Source organism: Bombina bombina, chromosome 5 (assembly GCF_027579735.1).
Source record: "Bombina bombina isolate aBomBom1 chromosome 5, aBomBom1.pri, whole genome shotgun sequence".
Classification (NCBI taxonomy): Eukaryota; Metazoa; Chordata; class Amphibia; order Anura; family Bombinatoridae; genus Bombina; species Bombina bombina.
Genome location: NC_069503.1, coordinates 841,515,318 through 841,536,788, shown reverse-complemented (window position 1 = coordinate 841,536,788; position 21,471 = coordinate 841,515,318). Strand labels below are relative to the sequence as shown.

The 21,471-nt window shown below is 40.5% G+C and overlaps 1 protein-coding gene across 2 annotated transcripts in view; it reads right to left on the bottom strand.

The window, feature by feature from the left end:
• The window catches only part of MIB1 (MIB E3 ubiquitin protein ligase 1), a 476,845-nt gene that overhangs the window by 81,765 nt on the left and 373,609 nt on the right, over window positions 1-21,471 (bottom strand). For both annotated transcript variants that reach the window (XM_053714972.1, XM_053714973.1), the window contains exons 15-17: window positions 21,304-21,465; window positions 13,267-13,448; window positions 10,950-11,142 (exon numbers count right to left, since the gene is read on the bottom strand). In XM_053714972.1, coding sequence (XP_053570947.1) covers window positions 10,950-11,142; window positions 13,267-13,448; window positions 21,304-21,465 — 537 coding nt within the window. The remainder of the gene's footprint in view (window positions 1-10,949; window positions 11,143-13,266; window positions 13,449-21,303; window positions 21,466-21,471) is intronic.

Below are 21,471 nucleotides of genomic sequence, written 5' to 3'. Positions count from 1 at the left end.
ATGGACCCTGTATCAGAAGGTCCTGTCTTAGAGGTAGAGACCAAGGCGGACAGGATGACATGTCCACTAGATCTGCATACCAAGTCCTGCGTGGCCATGCAGGCGCTATTAGAATCACTGATGCTCTCTCCTGTTTGATTTTGGCAATCAATCGAGGAAGCAGCGGGAAGGGTGGAAACACATAAGCCATCCCGAAGTTCCAAGGTGCTGTCAAAGCATCTATCAGAACCGCTCCCGGATCCCTGGATCTGGACCCGTAGCGAGGAAGTTTGGCGTTCTGGCGAGACGCCATGAGATCTATCTCTGGTTTGCCCCAACGTCGAAGTATTTGGGCAAAGACCTCCGGATGAAGTTCCCACTCCCCCGGATGAAAAGTCTGGCGACTCAAGAAATCCGCCTCCCAGTTCTCCACTCCCGGGATGTGGATTGCTGACAGGTGGCAAGAGTGAGACTCTGCCCAGCGAATTATCCTTGATACTTCCATCATTGCTAGGGAGCTTCTTGTCCCTCCCTGATGGTTGATGTAAGCTACAGTCGTGATGTTGTCCGACTGAAACCTGATGAACCCCCGAGTTGTTAATTGGGGCCAAGCCAGAAGGGCATTGAGAACTGCTCTCAATTCCAGAATGTTTATTGGAAGGAGACTCTCCTCCTGATTCCATAGTCCCTGAGCCTTCAGAGAATTCCAGACAGCGCCCCAACCTAGTAGGCTGGCGTCTGTTGTTACAATTGTCCAGTCTGGCCTGCTGAATGGCATCCCCCTGGACAGGTGTGGCCGATAAAGCCACCATAGAAGAGAATTTCTGGTCTCTTGATTCAGATTCAGAGTAGGGGACAAATCTGAGTAATCCCCATTCCACTGACTTAGCATGCACAATTGCAGCGGTCTGAGGTGTAGGCGTGCAAAAGGTACTATGTCCATTGCCGCTACCATTAAGCCGATCACCTCCATGCATTGAGCTACTGACGGGTGTTGAATGGAATGAAGGACACGGCATGCATTTTGAAGCTTTGTTAACCTGTCTTCTGTCAGGTAAATCTTCATTTCTACAGAATCTATAAGAGTCCCCAAGAATGGAACTCTTGTGAGAGGAAAAAGAGAACTCTTCTTTTCGTTCACTTTCCATCCATGCGACCTTAGAAATGCCAGAACTAGCTCTGTATGAGACTTGGCAGTTTGAAAGCTTGAAGCTTGTATTAGAATGTCGTCTAGGTACGGAGCTACCGAAATCCCTCGCGGTCTTAGTACCGCCAGAAGGGCACCCAGAACCTTTGTGAAGATTCTTGGAGCCGTAGCCAATCCGAATGGAAGAGCTACAAACTGGTAGTGCCTGTCTAAGAAGGCAAACCTTAGATACCGGTGATGATCTTTGTGGATCGGTATGTGAAGGTAAGCATCTTTTAAATCCACTGTGGTCATGTACTGACCCTTTTGGATCATGGGTAAGATTGTCCGAATAGTTTCCATTTTGAACGATGGAACTCTTAGGAATTTGTTTAGAATCTTTAAATCTAAGATTGGCCTGAAAGTTCCCTCTTTTTTGGGAACCACAAACAGGTTTGAGTAGAACCCTTGTCCTTGTTCCGACCGCGGAACCGGATGGATCACACCCATTAATAACAGATCTTGTACACAGCGTAGAAACGCTTCTTTCTTTATCTGGTTTGTTGACAACCTTGACAGATGAAATCTCCCTCTTGGGGGAGATAATTTGAAGTCTAGAAGGTATCCCTGAGATATGATCTCTAGTGCCCAGGGATCCTGAACATCTCTTGCCCAGGCCTGGGCGAAGAGAGAAAGTCTGCCCCCCACTAGATCCGGTCCCGGATCGGGGGCTTTCGGTTCATGCTGTCTTTGGGGCAGCAGCAGGTTTCCTGGTCTGCTTGCTCTTGTTCCAGGACTGGTTAGGCTTCCAGCCTTGCCTGTAACGAGCAACAGCTCCTTCCTGTTTTGGTGCAGTGGAGGTTGATGCTGCTCCTGTTTTGAAATTCCGAAAGGGACGAAAATTAGACTGTCTAGCCTTAGCTTTGGCTTTGTCTTGAGGTAGGGCGTGGCCCTTACCTCCTGTAATGTCAGCGATAATTTCTTTCAAACCGGGCCCAAATAAAGACTGCCCCTTGAAAGGTATATTAAGTAATTTGGACTTAGAAGTAACATCAGCTGACCAGGATTTTAGCCACAGCGCCCTACGTGCCTGTATGGCGAATCCTGAGTTCTTAGCCGTAAGCTTGGTTAAATGTACTACGGCCTCCGAAATGAATGAATTAGCTAGTTTAAGGACTCTAAGCCTGTCCGTAATGTCGTCTAGCGTAGATGAACTAAGGTTCTCTTCCAGAGACTCAATCCAAAATGCTGCCGCAGCCGTAATCGGCGCGATACATGCAAGGGGTTGCAATATAAAACCTTGTTGAACAAACATTTTCTTAAGGAAACCCTCTAATTTTTTATCCATTGGATCTGAAAAAGCACAGCTATCCTCCACCGGGATAGTGGTACGCTTAGCTAAAGTAGAAACTGCTCCCTCCACCTTAGGGACCGTTTGCCATAAGTCCCGAGTGGTGGCGTCTATTGGAAACATCTTTCTAAATATTGGAGGGGGTGAGAACGGCACACCGGGTCTATCCCACTCCTTAGTAACAATTTCAGTTAGTCTCTTAGGTATAGGAAAAACGTCAGTACTCGCCGGTACCGCAAAGTATTTATCCAACCTACACAGTTTCTCTGGTATTGCAACGGTGTTACAATCATTGAGAGCTGCTAAGACCTCCCCTAGTAATACACGGAGGTTCTCCAATTTAAATTTAAAATTTGAAATATCTGAATCCAATCTGTTTGGATCAGAACCGTCACCCACAGAATGAAGCTCTCCGTCCTCATGCTCTGCAAGCTGTGACGCAGTATCAGACATGGCCCTAGTATTGTCAGCACACTCTGTTCTCACCCCAGAGTGATCACGCTTGCCTCTTAGTTCTGGTAATTTAGACAAAACTTCAGTCATAACAGTAGCCATATCTTGTAATGTTATCTGTAATGGCCGCCCAGATGTACTAGGCGCCATAATATCACGCACCTCCCGGGCGGGAGATGCAGGTACTGCCGCGTGAGGCGAGTTAGACGGCATAACTCTCCCCTCGCTGTTTGGTGAAATTTGTTCACATTGTACAGATTGACTTTTATTTAAAGTAGCATCAATACAGTTAGTACATAAATTTCTATTGGGCTCCACCTTGGCATTGGAACAAATGACACAGATATCTTCCTCTGAGTCAGACATGTTTAACACACTAGCAATAAACTTGCAACTTGGTTATAACCTTTTTTAGTAAAAACGTACTGTGCCTCAAAGAGGAGCTAAACGATTAAATGATTAAATGACAGTTGAAATAATGAACTGAAAAACAGTTATACCATCAAACTTTAAAACAACACAACTTTTAGCAAAGGTTTGTTCCCATTAGTAAAATAACAATAATTAAATTTGACATAAAAATTACAGAGCAACGTTTTTATTCACAGTCAATATAAAATTCTCACAGCTCTGCTGAGAGAATCTACCTCCCTCCAAAGAAGTTTGAAGACCCCTGAGATCTGTCAGAGATGAACCGGATCATGCAGGAAATATAAGAGTAACTGACTGAAATTTTTTGATGCGTAGCAAAGAGCGCCAAAAACGGCCCCTCCCCCTCACACACAGCAGTGAAGAGAAACGAAACTGTCACAATTAAAAGCAAACAACTGCCAAGTGGAAAATAATGCCCAAATATTTATTCACTCAGTACCTCAGCAATGTAAACGATTCTACATTCCAGCAAAAACGTTTAACATGATAAATACTTATTAAAAGGATTAGTGACTTTTAACAGAGTAGTTCCGGTGAAATACCATCCCCAGAATACTGAAGTGTATACATACATGTCATTATAACGGTATGGCAGGATTTTCTCATCAATTCCATTCAGAAAATAAAAACTGCTACATACCTCAATGCAGATTCATCTGCCCGCTGTCCCCTGATCTGAAGCTTTTACCTCCCTCAGATGGCCGAGAACAGCAATATGATCTTAACTACTCCGGTTAAAATCATAGTAAAAAACTCTGGCAGATTCTTCCTCAAACTCTGCCAGAGAAGTAATAACACGCTCCGGTGCTATTGTAAAATAACAAACTTTTGATTGAAGTCATAAAAACTAAGTATAATCACCATAGTCCTCTCACACATCCTATCTAGTCGTTGGGTGCAAGAGAATGACTGGGACTGACGTAGAGGGGAGGAGCTATATGCAGCTCTGCTGGGTGAATCCTCTTGCATTTCCTGTTGGGGAGGAGTTATATCCCAGAAGTAATGATGACCCGTGGACTGATCACACATAACAGAAGAAATAAAGCTTAGCACTTACCTTTAGAAGGCTGCCCGGCAGCAAGGCATCTCACCCGGCTTGTGAAGTTCTCTTCTCCCCTTCACATTGGCCTGTGGAACAAAAAGTACTGAGCAGTTTCTTCCCTCAGACTTTGTACAAGCAGGGCAGCATACAATCTGTGGGAGGCGCAGTGAGAATAAAGTCCCACAAGTTCCCATGGCTTGAAAGCCACCAAATGCTTCTCTTATGTTATTGAAGAGACTGATTAGGTCTAGGCTACACCCCAGGACAAAATAATACACTGTGGCATTACATAAAAAATAATAAACACTTGATTGAAGAATCTATAACTAACACCTCACTCTGCCTCTTCCAATCACTAACACAGGCAAAGAGAATGATAGGAGTGGGAGGGAAGAAAGGAGCTATATATACAGCTCTGCTGTAGTGCTCTTTGCCTCCTCCTGCTGACCAGGAGGCAATATCCCATAAGGATGAAATCCGTGGACTCGTCATATCTTGTAAAAGAAATCTAGTGTACAAGCCATTCTAAATGATTTTAAATCTAAGTAAGATGCCTGAGGACAACTACTGAAAGATAAAGGACCACTCAATGCAGTAGAATTGCATAAGTAACAAGTGCATAATAAAAAGACATTGCAATAACACTTACTTCAATTTCAAATAAGCAGATTTTTTTCTGACAAATTTATTTTTTCTCCCTTTTTCTGGCCCACTGTAAAATGTGACATCCATCAGTCAATCACAAACTAGTATACGTATAACCTGTGAGCTTGTGCACATGCTCAGTAGGATCTTGTTCCCCAGAAAGTGTGAATATAAAAAGACGGAGCAAAATTTGATAATGGAAGTAAATTGGAAAGTGTCTAAAAAAACCATGTTTTTCTGAATCATAAGTTTTGTTTTGAGCGTCCCTTTAATTTACACTTATGATAAAAGGTAAATTCTACTCAACACAACGCCTTCTTTCATAACATACAAACAGAGAATAAAACAATAACAAATAAAGTGTTTTAAAGGTACAGTGTATTATAAAATTCCCCTTCATGTGATCCCAATGACTTGTTATACTAGCTGTAGAGTTTAAAATGTATGGGAATTTGTTCCTTAAGATTTATTATTGTATACGAACTATTTCTGCTAATTGAACCCACAAAACAATAAAAATGGGCTGAGTGTGTAGGGTGAGCAGACATCTATTTATACAAAGTCCTCCTTATCTTATTTCCCACATTTACTCAAATACCAATACTTAAGGCCCGATGATCTAAAACTCTCAGCTCTGGCAAGATGATCTAAGATGTCTCGTCAGTACTGTGAGGTCCCTCAAAAATGTTTTATAAAGGTAAACTTTACCGTGAGAGCGGTTTATCTAGCTATGCAGAGCTCTGGGTGTGAAATAGACACAATTAAATTACAATATAATGTTCAGTCGGCAAGCTTTTTGTTTACATTGCTTTTGTGTAACCAGTAACTGAAGGACCTGTAAAAACAGTAGAAGGGACGGTCTATAGCAGAATTTTTATTGTTTAAAAAGATAGATAATTCCTTTATTACCCATTCCCCAGTTTTGCATAACCAACACTGTTATATTAATATACTTTTTACCTCTTATTACATTGTATCTAAGCATCTTCTAACAGCCCCTTATCACATGACATTGTATTTATTATCTATTGACTTGCATTTTAGCCAATTAGTGCAGTGTCTGCCACAAGCTACGGGTGTGATCACAATGTTATCTATAAGGCTCACATGAACTAGCACTCTCCTGTTGTGAAAAGCAAATAAAAAAAGCATATGATAAGAGGCAGCCTTCCAATACTTTAGAAATTATTATATAAGCCTACCTAGGATTATCTTTTAACTAAGAATACCAAGTGAACAAAGCACATTTGATGATAAAAGTAAATTGGAATGTTTAAAATTGCATGCCCTATCTGAATCATGGAAGTTTATTTTTGACTAGACTGTCCCTTTAAATAATCAACAAATACATGATAAAAAGACAATGCAATGGCACTTAGTCTGAACTTCAAATGAGTAGTAGATTTTTTTTCTGACAAATTTCAGTTATGTTTATTTCCACTCCCCCTATTTCATGTGACAGCCATTATCTCATCACAAATGCCTATACTAACATGCTATGAATTATTGCACATGCTCAGTAGGAGCTGGTGACTCAAAAAGTGTAAACAGACTAAGTAGAAAGTAGTGGAAGTAAATTGGAAAAAAAAAATTGCATGCTCTATCTGAATCATGAAAGTTTAATTTTGACTTGAGTGTCCCTTTAACTTACTTAAATTTTCAGCATAGATGGGGATACAACAGGCAAAATCAACTATTTAAAATGACAAAACAAAAGGTAAAGAAGCAATTTGTAAATGTAATGCACAACAGCAGGTAAAATAGATCAGTTGGAACACATTAAAGGAGAGGGGTAAAAATACAGTACACTGTCCCTTTAAGAGCTTTCCATCCATCCTTTCATGGAATTAAGAGGGAAACAAAAATGTATAATGAGCCAAACAAGATGAGTAGGGTCTATTAACAATTAAAGGCTGTTACAAGAGCGTCTAGACTTGCACATGCACAGAACAAAAGTTTAAAATATTTTATGCTCACACAAACCAAATTAAAACAAATAATATAAATTTACAGATTAGAATTTTTTGTTGGTAATCTGCCATGAATGAAAATTACACTGCCAAAGATGTATACAACTAGGCTTTATTTAGGAATGACACCGAAACAAACACTGACAAATGGCTTATTTAGAAAGGACACCACGTGAAACATGATTCTAGAGAATGGAGACAAAAAGACGTGCAACGCAGACTATGTAACCTAAATATCTCTTCACATAGCAGACACTGCTGCAGCTCTGGATTGATAGAGGAAGTAGCTTCAGTTTTAGAACAGATTAACAATGGATAGAGATCAGACATCTGCTCTCAAAGGCTAATGGGAGATGACTCAAACTCCAACTGGTCAGCAACTCCTAATGCATTTGTGGTCAGGCCATTTATTCTTGACTGTTTTGCTATAGATTGAATTACAGTTAACTGCAAGTGATGGCAAAGAGAGGCTGGGTGTCAAACTGCTGGTATACACTGTTTAAATACATCTGTAGAACAACACTTTCTGTAATACTTAATTATCTAATAAATATTAAACATAAAAAAACACCATGGTATTTAAATAGGCAATACTCTCTTCACATCCCTCTGACATCCACTGCACTCTGAGAGGAAAACCGGGCTTCAGCCTGCTGCGAAGCGCATATCAACGTAGAATCTAGCACAAACTTACTTCACCACCTCCATAGGAGGCAAAGTTTGTAAAAACTGATTTGTGGGTGTGGTGAGGGGTGTATTTGTAGGCATTTTGAGGTTTGGGAAACTTTGCCCCTCCTGGTAGGAATGTATATCCCATACGTCACTAGCTCATGGACTATTGCTAATTACATGACAGAAACTTGCTTTTATAGTGAATATTTCATAAAATGAATAATATGTATGAAGGCATTGCACTTAGATGGGACTTAAGTGTGAATAAGATTGATTTAATTCATGCCATAATATAAACAACTCACATTTGCTTAGCATGTATTTAGTGACTACTTATACAAATCATGTGACATTAAAGAAACTCTGACACTCGTTTATGATTGTTATTGTGACTAAAATCAACAGGTAATACTAAGATTCTGATTAACCTGGGGGCAAGAGACTATGTAATTATACGCAGCACATTTAACACGTACAAATATAAAACAAATGAAATGGTCATTTATTGTATTTTGATAAACTCTCTGTGACCACATAATCTATTATCTATTAGGGACATTTAATCAAAATTAAACTTTATTTATTCAGATAGAGCATGCCATTTTAACCCCTTAATGACCGAGGACGTGCAGGGTACGTCCTCAGAAAAAAGGCAGTTAACGCCTGAGAACGTACCCTGCACGTCCTCGGTGTGGAAAGCAGCTGGAAGCGATCCTGCTCGCTTCCAGCTGCTTTCCGGTTATTGCAGTGATGCCTCGATATGGAGGCATCCTGCAATAACCTTTTACGGCCATCCGATGCAGAGAGAGCCACTCTGTGGCCCTCTCTGCACCGGACATCGATGGCCGGTATCGTTGGTGGGTGGGAGCCGGTATGGGAGGTGGGTGGCGGCCATCGATGGCCCTGGTCATGTGGAGGGGGGCGGGATAGTGGGCGGGGAAGTCCGGGGGAGCGCACGGGCGTGCGCACGTGCACGAGGGGGCGGGGGCGGGCGCGTGCACGGGGAGGGAGCGGGTGGGAGCCGCTACACTACAGAAAAAATGTGTCCCAAAGCTAAATAAAAGTGGGACATTTAATGTAAAAAAAACCCATTAGGTGTAATTTAGGTGGTGGGGGTTGGTGCGTGGGGAGCTACACTACAGAAAAAAATAAAAAAAAATAAAAAAATAAACATTTGATTGTTCAAACAGGGTACTGGCAGACAGCTGCCAGTACCCAAGATGGCCCCCAATAAGGCTGAGGGGGAGGCTTAGAGAGCTGTTTTGGGGGGGATCAGGGAGGTTGGGGGGTTAAGGGGGGATCCTAAACACAGCATATGTAAATATGCTTTTTTTTTTTTCTTTTAAAAAAAACCCCAAAAACTTTTATTTTAGTACTGGCAGACTTTCTGCCAGTACTTAAGATGGCGGGGACAATTGTGGGATGGGGGAGGGAAGGGAGCTGTTTGGGAGGGATCAGGGGGTGGGATGTGTCAGGTGGGAGGCTGATCTCTACACTAAAGTTAAAATTAACCCTGCAAGCTCCCTACAAACTACCTAATTAACCCCTTCACTGCTAGCCATAATACACGTGTGATGCGCAGCAGCATTTAGCGACTTTCTAATTACCAAAAAGCAACGCCAAAGTCATATATGTCTGCTATTTCTGAACAAAGGGCATCCCAGAGAAGCATTTACAACCATTTGTGCCATAATTGCACAAGCTGTTTGTAAATAATTTCAGTGAGAAACCTAAAATTGTGAAAAAATTAACGTTTTTTTTAATTTGATCGCATTTGGCGGTGAAATGGTGGCATGGAATATACCAAAATGGGCCTAGATCAATACTTGGGGTTGTCTACTACACTACACTAAAGCTAAAATTAACCCTAGAAGCTCCCTACATGCTCCCTAATTAACCCCTTCACTGCTGTGGCATTTAGCAGCCTTCTAATTACCAAAAAGCAACGCCAAAGCCATATATGTCTGCTATTTCTGAGCAAAGGGGATCCCAGAGAAGCATTTACAATCATTTATGCTATAATTGCATAAGTTGTTTGTAAATAATTTCAGTGAGAAACCTAAACTTTGTAAAAAAATTTGTGAAAAAGTGAACAATTTTTTTTATTTGATCGCATTTGGCGGTGAAATAGTGGCATGAAATATACCAAAATGGGCCTAGATCAATACTTTGGGATGTCTTCGAAAAAAAAATATATACATGTCAATGGATATTCAGGGATTCCTGAAAGATATCAGTGTCCCAATGTAACTAGCGCTAATTTTGAAAAAAAAAGTGGTTTGGAAATAGCAAAGTGCTACTTGTATTTATGGCCCTATAACTTGCAAAAAAAGCAAAGAACATGTAAACATTGGGTATTTCTAAACTCAGGACAAAATTTAGAAACTATTTAGCATGGGTGTTTTTTGGTGGTTGTAGATGTGTAACAGATTTTGGGGGTCAAAGTTAGAAAAAGTGTGTTTTTTTCATTTTTTCCTCATATTTTATAATGTTTTTTATAGTAAATTATAAGATATGATGAAAATAATGGTATCTTTTGAAAGTCCATTTAATGTTGAGAAAAACGGTATATAATATGTGTGGGTACAGTAAATGAGTAAGACGAAAATTACAGCTAAACACAAACACCGCAAAAATGTAAAAATAGCCTTGGTCCCAAACGGACAGAAAATGGAAAAGTGCTGCGGTCATTAAGGGGTTAAACAACTTTCCAATTTACTTCCATTAACTAAATGTGCACAGTCTTTTTATATTTAAACTTTTTGAGTCACCAGCTCCTACTGAGCAGGTGCAAGAATAAGTGTGTATGCATTTGTGAATGGCTGATGGCTGTCACATGGTACGTGTATGCATTTGTGATTGGCTGATGGCTGTCACATGGTACAGGGGGAGTGGAAAAAGTCATAACTTACAATTGTCAGAAAAAAAATCTACTACTCATTTAAAACTCAGACTAAGTGCTATTGCATTGTCTTGCTATTTTACATTTGTTGATTATGCAAATCTACTGTGTTGACTGGTCCTTTAACCACAGGGTCACACACACACACACACACACACACACATTTATATACAGATATATAAGCAAGATCAAATTTGTTGGAACACACACACACACACATATATATATATATATATATATATATACACACACATATATGGAATCATATTAGTTTATTAGCAATGCTCATTGCCATAATATCATCTACCCACCCTTGCTGTTCAGGAAACAGGGAGCACAAAGGAACGGAGGAAAGGAAAGGAGGCATGAGTATGTACCTTAGTCCTGGACTGCACTTGCTCTTTGCAAATGAGGCATTTTTTTACACGTGGAGAGCACAAAGAACAAGTAGCAACATGGCCGCATGGACCAAATAGTGTATCTCTTTTCAAATCCGAACACACCATGCATTCCTCTAAAGTTTCAGAATCATTGTTGATCATGGAGGGACTGTTGGTTCCAATTTGACCGCTAGAAAGAAAAGAAAAAAAAAGTGTATAAAGAATAAAAATAAATCTACATTATAAAGCACCCCTGCAATAATAATAGCTATATAACTCAAACAGATAGAAGGTATATATATATCTAATACAGCAAGATATTCTGCGAGGAAACCTGTAAAATCTTTAGCTATTTTAGTAACATACATATCTGAAGTATAGTCTTGATAAATAGGTAACAGATGAAAAAGTTCAAACCTTTGAAAATTATACAAACACAGAAAAAGTAAAAGAATGAATCACTGTGTGTAGGCGTGTCCTCAAATTCAATTAAAGGGCCACAAGATACAGTAGAATTGCATAATTAACAAGTGCAGAATAAAAAGACAATTCAATAGCACTTGCTCTAAATATCAAATAAGCAGATTTTTGTTTCCTTACAAAATGTATTCCCCCCCCCATTTGTTGGCCCCTGTATCAAGTGACAGCCATCAGCCAATCACAGACTAGTATACATATACCTATGAACTTGTTCACATGCTCAGTAGGAGCTGCTGCCTCATAAAGTGTGTATATAAAAAGAATGAGCAAAATTTGATAATAGAAGTAAATTGGAAAGTCTCTTAAAACAGTATGCTCTATCTGAATCATGAAAGTTTAATTTTGACTTTCGTGTCCCTTTAAAAAACCTCTGATTATATCAGTGTTCTTTAGAACGCAAAAAAACATAAAATTATGCCTTTCTGATAATTTAATTTCCATCTGTGGGAGGAGAGTTCACTGCTTCATTCATTACTTGTGGGAATTAAGAACCTGGCCACCAGGAGGAGGCAAAGACACCCCAGCCAAAGGCTTAAATACCTCCCCCACTCGGAACTCCACTCATCCCCCAGTCATTCTGCCAAGGGAACAAAGAACAGTAGGAGAATATCAGGGTATAAATGGTGGCAGAAGATGATATTAAATTTAGGTCCGCCCCCCGTAGAAACGGGCGGGAGCAGTGGACTCTCCTCCCACAGATGGAAATTAAATTATCAGGTAAGCATAATTTATGTTTTCCATCTTAATGGGAGGAGAGTCCACTGCTTCATTTATTACTTGTGGGAACAAATGCCCAAGCTCTAGAGGACACAATGAAAAAAACAGGAGGGTAAAAGGAGGCGGACCCTATACTGAGGGCACCACAGCCTGCAGAACCTTTCTCCCAAAAGCTGCTTCCGCCGAAGCAAAAACATCAAAATTGTAAAATATTGCAAAAGTATGTAAAGAGGACCAAGTAGCCGCCTTACAAATCTGCTCCATAGAAGCCTCGTTCTGAAAGGACCAAGAAGAGGCCACAGCTCTAGTTGAATGAGCCGTAATCCTCAGAGGAGGCTTATGTCCCGCTGTCTCAATGCGAAACCGAGGACACTCCTCAGCCAAAAAGATAATGAAGTTGAAGAGGCCCTCTGACCCCCACGCTTCCCAGAAAAAGAACAAACAGAGAAAGCTCCTGTGATGAAAGGCAAAGAATGACTTGGGGATGAGGGGAATGGGGGAGGTATTTAAGCCTTTGGCTGGGGTGTCTTTGCCTCCTCCTGGTGGCCAGGTTCTTAATTCCCACAAGTAATGAATGAAGCAGTGGACTCTCCACCCATTAAGATGGAAAGCCATTTATAAAAAAAAAATATATATTAAATTCAACTAAAGTCAACTAAACAGCTTTATTAACAGACCCTTGCCCTTCCTTTGTGATATTCTCTTACTTTATTCCCTTGATTTAAATACTATTTATTTTACAAATTAAGCTTTCCAAGTCAAAATAAAATATTTGGAAATATTTTCTTGCAATGAGAACGCTGACTGAAAAGAGACACTGAATGCAAAATGACACAAACTGATATATATATATATATATATATATATATATATATATATATATATATAGAGCACGTCATGTTTACATTAATGTCTTACAATGGGTCCGATTCTCAAAAACTCACTGACATGGAGATAAATCATTGGCTTATTTTACTGAGCTTAATATTGTAAAGTAAGTAAAGTATATTAGTGACCTCCCCTTCATGAGATACACCTTTAAAACAATCCTTGAGAGGCCTTGTAATACAAACTTGGTAAACCTGCCTTGTAAATAATGATACAATAAAAATCATACCTAGATTTTTCCTTGTGGCACTTGGCTAAGGCTTTGCAAAGGCTGGGATCAGGACATAGATCCAGAGGAGACTGCCCTTTTTTGTTGCGGATAGTGAGGTCTGCACCGTTGGCTGCAAGAAAACAGGCTATAGAAGCTGCACTCTTCTTCTCTGCTCCTTGAGTACCGAGTCCCATGATTAACTTTTTAAAATAAAATGGAAAAAAAAAGACAAATTTCCATTAACATGCTTTTTACAAACTTGCATTTAAGCCAATTAGTGCTGGTTCATGCATACTGTTATATATATGGCACAATGTTATATATATGGAATGCATGAATGAGCATTGTCTGGCTGTGAAAAGCTAATAAAATGCACTGAGATAAAAGGGGGCCTGCGGGGGCTTAGAAACAGGCAGAGATTTAGAGTTTATAAAGTATATTAATATAACAATGATGGTTGTGGAAAGCTGGGGAATGGGTAATAATCTTTTCTTTTCTTTTTTTTTTTTAACTATAAAAAAAAATCAAGTTGACTTTGCTTTTAAGTATAAGAGTTGGTTCTATTAGAACCTAGCAGAGTTTTAACTATGTGGTTAACCTGTTTGTGGAAGCTAAACATGTTGACTTGCAGCGTTGCTAGTAGTAAAACAACATGCTCTAACTAATTACACCTTTATATTGGATCTTTTTACATTCAGGGGTGTTTCAGGTTAGCAATTTAACGGAACAGGCAAATCTTTATTTGACTGAAATGTACCGTTTCCTACAAAACTTAAAAACTCCCATATCTTAGAATGCTAACCAAACAAGGCAGCATGCGTCTTCAAAAGTGGTTTAAAGGGACATGAAACTCAATTTCATGCAATTTAAGGCAACTTTCTAATTTACTCCTATTATCCATTTTTCTTTGTTCTCTTGGTATTTTGTTGAATGAGAAGCAATGCACTACTGGTTGCTGACTGAACACATGGGTGAGCCAATGACAATCAGTATATATATATATATGCAGCCACCAATCAGCAGCTAGAACCTAGGTTCTTTGCTGCTCCTGAACTTTCCTAGATAAACCATTCAGCAAAGGATAACAAGAGAAGGAAGAAAATGAAATAATAGAAGTAAATTTGAAAGTTGTTTAAAATTGTATTCTCTGTCTGAATCATGAAAGATAAAATTTGGGTTTCATGTCCCTTTAACAAGTATATAGCTTTCTACAAAAAAATCCAACAAACGACTAAGTAAATTCTAAAAACATTTACAAATTTAATCTGCCATTTTCAAGTATCTTGAAAGTATCTACTTGTATTCTAAATATATATATATCAATATCTATATCTATCTATAGGCAGAAACCCCCTTATTCAAATTGCTTAGGACCGGAAAAGGTTAGGATTTCAGAATAGTTTGGATTTTGGAATATTTGTATCTGTAAAATGAGACAGTTTGGAGAGGGGATGGGACAAGTGAAAACAACCATATCTTATGTCATTTAGGCAATATGTCCTAATACAGCTTATACTCTACATGTAACCTAAAGGTAGTTTTATATAATTTTTAAAACTTTTGTATACATAGAACCATCAGAAAGATAGTACTGCACTGTAATCGGAAAGGCTATATTTGCATTTTAGAACACACAAAAAACAAACAAACAAAAAAAAAAAAACAAAGACACCGGTAGAGAAGATTGTGACTCACAGGAGGGGAAAAAACATAATTTATGCTTACCTGATAAATTCCTTTCTCCTGTAGTGTAGTCAGTCCACGGGTCATCATTACTTATGGGATATTAACTCCTCCCCAACAGGAAGTGCAAGAGGATCACCCAAGCAGAGCTGCTATATAGCTCCTCCCCTCTACGTCACACCCAGTCATTCGACCGAGAACCAAACGAGAAAGGAGAAACTATAGGGTGCAGTGGTGACTGGAGTATAATTTAAAAATTTAGACCTGCCTTAAAAAACAGGGCGGGCCGTGGACTGACTACACTACAGGAGAAAGGATTTTATCAGTTAAGCATAAATTATGTTTTCTCCTGTTAAGTGTAGTCAGTCCACGGGTCATCATTACTTATGGGATACCAATACCAAAGCTAAGTACACGGATGACGGGAGGGACAGGCAGGATCTCTATACGAAGGAACCACTGCCTGAAGAACCTTTCTCCCAAAAACAGCCTCCGAAGAAGCAAAAGTGTCAAATTTGTAAAATTTGGAAAAAGTATGAAGAGAAGACCAAGTTGCAGCCTTGCAAATCTGTTCAACAGAGGCCTTGTTCTTAAAGGCCCAAGTGGAAGCCACAGCTCTAGTAGAATGAGCTGTAATCCTTTCAGGAGGTTGCTGTCCAGCAGTCTCATAGGCCAAGCGTATTATGCTACGAAGCCAAAAGGATAGAGAGGTAGCAGATGCTTTTTGACCTCTCCTCTGTCCAGAATAAACGACAAACAGGGAAGAGGTTTGGCGAAAATCTTTAGTTGCCTGTAAATAAAATTTCAGGGCACGGACTACATCTAGATTGTGCAGAAGTCGTTCCTTCTTTGAAGAAGGGTTAGGACACAATGATGGAACAACAATCTCTTGATTGATATTCTTGTTAGTGACTACCTTAGGTAAGAAACCAGGTTTAGTACGCAAAACTACCTTATCTGAATGAAAAATCAGATACGGAGAATCACAATGTAAGGCTGATAACTCAGAGACTCTACGAGCCGAGGAAATAGCCATTAAAAACAGAACTTTCCAAGATAACAGCTTGATATCAATGGAATGAAGGGGTTCAAACGGAACACCCTGTAAAACGTTAAGAACTAAGTTTAAGCTCCACGGTGGAGCTACAGTCTTAAACACAGGCTTAATTCTAGCCAAAGCCTGACAAAAAGCCTGAACGTCTGGAACTTCTGACAGATGTTTGTGTAGAAGGATGGACAGAGCTGAGATCTGTCCCTTTAAAGAACTTGCAGATAAACCCTTTTCTAAACCTTCTTGTAGAAAAGACAATATCCTGGGAATCCTAACCTTACTCCATGAGTAACCCTTGGATTCGCACCAGTGTAAGTATTTACGCCATATCTTATGGTAAATCTTCCTGGTAACAGGTTTCCTAGCCTGTATTAAGGTATCAATTACTGGCTCCGAAAATCCACTCTTTGATAAAATTAAGCGTTCAATTTCCATGCAGTCAGCTTCAGAGAAATTAGATTTTGATGTTTGAAAGGACCCTGAATTAGAAGGTCCTGTCTCAGAGGCAGAGACCAAGGTGGACAGGATGACATGTCCACTAGATCTGCATACCAGGTCCTGCGTGGCCACACAGGCGCTATTAGAATCACTGATGCTTTCTCCTGTTTGATCCTGGCAATCAAACGAGGAAGCATCGGGAAGGGTGGAAACACATAAGCCATCCTGAAGGTCCAAGGTGCTGTCAAGGCATCTATCAGGACCGCTCCCGGGTCCCTGGACCTGGATCCGTAATGAGGAAGCTTGGCGTTCTGGCGAGACGCCATGAGATCCATATCTGGTTTGCCCCAACGTCGAAGTATTTGGGCAAAGACCTCCGGATGAAGTTCCCACTCCCCCGGATGAAAAGTCTGGCGACTTAGGAAATCCGCCTCCCAGTTCTCCACTCCTGGGATGTGGATCACTGATAGGTGGCAAGAGTGAGACTCTGCCCAGCGAATTATCTTTGATACTTCCATCATCGCTAAGGAACTTCTTGTCCCCCCCTGATGGTTGATGTAAGCCACAGTCGTGATGTTGTCCGACTGAAACCTGATGAACCTCAGGGTTGCTAACTGAGGCCAAGCCAGAAGGGCATTGAGAACTGCTCTCAATTCCATAATGTTTATTGGAAGGAGACTCTCCTCTTGAGTCCATGATCCCTGAGCCTTCAGGGAATTCCAGACAGCGCCCCAACCTAGTAGGCTGGCGTCTGTAGTTACAATTGTCCAGTCTGGCCTGCTGAAGGGCATCCCCCTGGACAGATGTGGCCGAGAAAGCCACCATAGAAGAGAATCTCTGGTCTCTTGATCCAGATTCAGCATAGGGGACAAATCTGAGTAATCCCCATTCCACTGACTTAGCATGCACAATTGCAGCGGTCTGAGGTGCAGGCGTGCAAAAGGAACTATGTCCATTGCCGCTACCATTAAGCCGATTACCTCCATGCATTGAGCCACTGACGGGTGTTGAATGGAATGAAGGGCACGGCAAGCATTTAGAAGCTTTGTTAACCTGTCCTCTGTCAGGTAAATTTTCATTTCTACAGAATCTATAAGAGTCCCCAAGAAGGGAACTCTTGTGAGTGGTAAGAGAGAACTCTTCTCCTCGTTTACTTTCCACCCATGCGACCTTAGAAATGCCAGTACTAACTCTGTATGAGACTTGGCAGTTTGAAAGCTTGACGCTTGTATCAGAATGTCGTCTAGGTACGGAGCTACCGAAATTCCTCGCGGTCTTAGTACCGCCAGAAGAGAGCCCAGAACCTTTGTAAAGATTCTTGGAGCCGTAGCCAACCCGAAGGGAAGAGCTACAAACTGGTAATGCCTGTCTAGGAAGGCAAACCTTAGATACCGGTAATGCTCTCTGTGAATCGGTATGTGAAGGTAAGCATCCTTTAAATCCACTGTGGTCATGTACTGACCTCTTTGGATCATGGGTAAGATTGTCCGAATAGTTTCCATCTTGAATGATGGAACTCTTAGGAATTTGTTTAGGATCTTTAAATCCAATATTGGTCTGAAGGTTCCCTCTTTTTTGGGAACCACAAACAGATTTGAGTAAAACCCTTGTCCGTGTTCCGACCGCAGAACTGGGTGGATCACTCCCATTAGAAAAAGGTCTTGTACACAGCGTAGAAACGCCTCTTTCTTTATCTGGTTTGTTGACAACCTTGAAAGGTGAAATCTCCCTTGTGGAGGAGAAGCTTTGAAGTCCAGAAGATATCCCTGAGATATGATCTCCAACGCCCAGGGATCCTGGACATCTCTTGCCCAAGCCTGGGCGAAGAGAGAGAGTCTGCCCCCCACTAGATCCGTTTCCGGATCGGGGGCCCTCACTTCATGCTGTCTTAGGGGCAGCAGCAGGTTTTCTGGCCTGCTTGCCCTTGTTCCAGGCCTGGTTAGGTTTCCAGCCCTGTCTGTAGCGAGCAACAGCTCCTTCCTGTTTTGGAGCAGAGGAAGTTGAAGCTGCTCCTGCCTTGAAGTTACGAAAGGCACGAAAATTAGACTGTCTAGCCCTGGGTTTGGCTCTGTCTTGAGGCAGGGCATGGCCTTTACCTCCCGTAATATCAGCGATAATTTCTTTCAAACCGGGCCAGAATAAAGTCTGCCCCTTGAAAGGTATGTTAAGTAATTTCGATTTAGAAGTTACATCAGCTGACCAGGATTTTAGCCACAGCGCTCTGCGCGCCTGAATGGCGAATCCGGAATTCTTAGCCGTAAGTTTAGTTAAGTGTACTACGGCATCAGAAATAAATGAATTAGCTAGCGTAAGGGTTTTAAGCTTGTGTGTAATCTCATCTAATGGAGCTGAGTCAAGGGTCTCTTCCAGAGACTCAAACCAAAATGCTGCCGCAGCCGTGACAGGCGCAATGCATGCAAGGGGTTGTAATATAAAACCTTGTTGAACAAACATTTTCTTAAGGTAACCCTCTAACTTTTTATCCATTGGATCTGAAAAGGCACAGCTATCCTCCACCGGGATAGTGGTACGCTTAGCTAAAGTAGAAACTGCTCCCTCCACCTTAGGGACCGTTTGCCATAAGTCCCGTGTGGTGGCGTCTATTGGAAACATTTTTCTGAATATAGGAGGGGGTGAGAAAGGCACACCGGGTCTATCCCACTCCTTAGTAATAATTTCAGTAAGTCTCTAAGGTATAGGAAAAACGTCAGTACTCGTCGGTACCGCAAAATATTTATCCAACCTACACATTTTCTCTGGGATTGCAACTGTGTTACAATCATTCAGAGCCGCTAACACCTCCCCTAACAATACACGGAGGTTTTCCAGCTTAAACTTAAAATTTGAAATGTCTGAATCCAGTTTATTTGGATCAGATCCGTCACCCGCAGAATGAAGCTCTCCGTCCTCATGCTCTGCCAATTGTGACGCAGTATCAGACATGGCCCTAGCATTATCAGTATACTCTGTTCTCATCCCAGAGTGATCTCGTTTACCTCTAAGTTCTGGCAATTTAGACAAAACTTCAGTCATAACATTAGCCATGTCTTGTAGAGTGATTTGTAATGGCCGCCCTGATGTACTTGGCGTTACAATATCACGCACCTCCTGAGCGGGAGATGCAGGTACTGACACGTGAGGCAAGTTAGTCGGCATAACTTCCCCCTCGTTGTCTGGTGAATGTTGCTTAACATGTACAGATTGACTTTTATTTAAAGTAGCATCAATGCAATTAGTACATAAATTTCTATTGGGCTCCACCTTGGCTTTTGAACATATTGCACAAAGAGATTCCTCTGTGTCAGACATGTTTAAACAAACTAGCAATTAGACTAGCAAGCTTGGAAATACTTTTCAACTAAATTTACAAGCAATATGTAAAAACGTTACTGTGCCTTTAAGAAGCACACAAAAACTGTCACAGTTGAATAACAATGAACCGGATTAGTTATAGAAACCAAATTTAGCAAAGGATTGCACTCATTAGCAATGGATGATTAACCCTTAATATCAGAAAAAACGTATAACAATTGAAAATATAAGCGTTTTTATCACAGTCAAGCACAGTCTCACAGGTCTGCTGTGAGTGATTACCTCCCTCAAAACTAGTTTTGAAGACCCCTGAGCTCTGTGGAGACGTCCTGGATCATGCAGGGAGAAAAAGACAGACTGTGACTGAATTTCTGATGCGTAGTAAAAGCAACAAAATAGGCCCCTCCCACTCACACTACAACAGTGAGGGAAGCTCAGTAAACTGTTTTAATTTAAAACAAACGACAGCCATGTGGAAAATAAAGCCCAAAACAATTTTCACCAAGTACCTCAGATAATTAAACTATTTAACATGCCAGTAAACGTTTAAAATCTAATATATGAAATGTCATTAAAAAGCCTGCTGCTAGTCGCTCACACTGCAAGTTAGGCTAAAAATTATATGCATACAGTATTTTCCCAGTGAAGTGCCATTCCCCAGAAATACTTAAGTGTAAACATATATACATATCAGCCTGATACCAGTTGCTACTACTGCATTTAAGGCTGTACTTACATTATATCGGTATTAGCAGTATTTTCTCAGTCAATTCCATTCCTTAGAAAATAATATACTGCAACATACCTCTTTGCAGGTGAACCTGCCCGCTGTCCCCTGATCTGAAGTTACCTTACTCCTCAGAATGGCCGAGAACAGCAAACGGATCTTAGTTACGTCCGCTAAGATCATATACAAAAACTCAGGTAGATTCTTCTTCAAATTCTGCCTGAGAAGGAAACAACACACTCCGGTGCCGTTTAAAATAAACTTTTGATTGAAGATATAAAAAACTAAGTTTAATCACCACAGTCCTCTCACACATCCTATCTATTAGTTGGGTGCAAGAGAATGACTGGGTGTGACGTAGAGGGGAGGAGCTATATAGCAGCTCTGCTTGGGTGATCCTCTTGCACTTCCTGTTGGGGAGGAGTTAATATCCCATAAGTAATGATGACCCGTGGACTGACTACACTTAACAGGAGAAATAGTAATTTTTGGACGTTCAGATTTCAGAATAAGTTTGGAATTCCGGATTTGGGGATTTATATATATATATATATATATATATATACACACATACACACACACACACACCCCTATATACACACACACACATATATATACACACACACATACATATAAGCACACATATACACACATTATAAATAAATAAATAAATATATATTATACACACACATACGGATACATATACACACATTATATTATATTTTATATATATATATATATATATATATATATATATATATATATATATACACATACACACACATACACTCACACACATATACACATCACATACACTATGTTTATGCTGAATTTAAATACTTACAGTATTTTTTGATGGCTCCCAAGAAGTGTCTACCTTGCCAACATCCTGCATGTCTTGCAGCTGGCGAAGTTGTGACAAGGTATGGTGTCTAAGGGCCTCATGGAGTGGGGTATCACCATCTTTATCTTGGATATCCAGTTTTGCTCCAGCGCGAACTAACAACTAGGA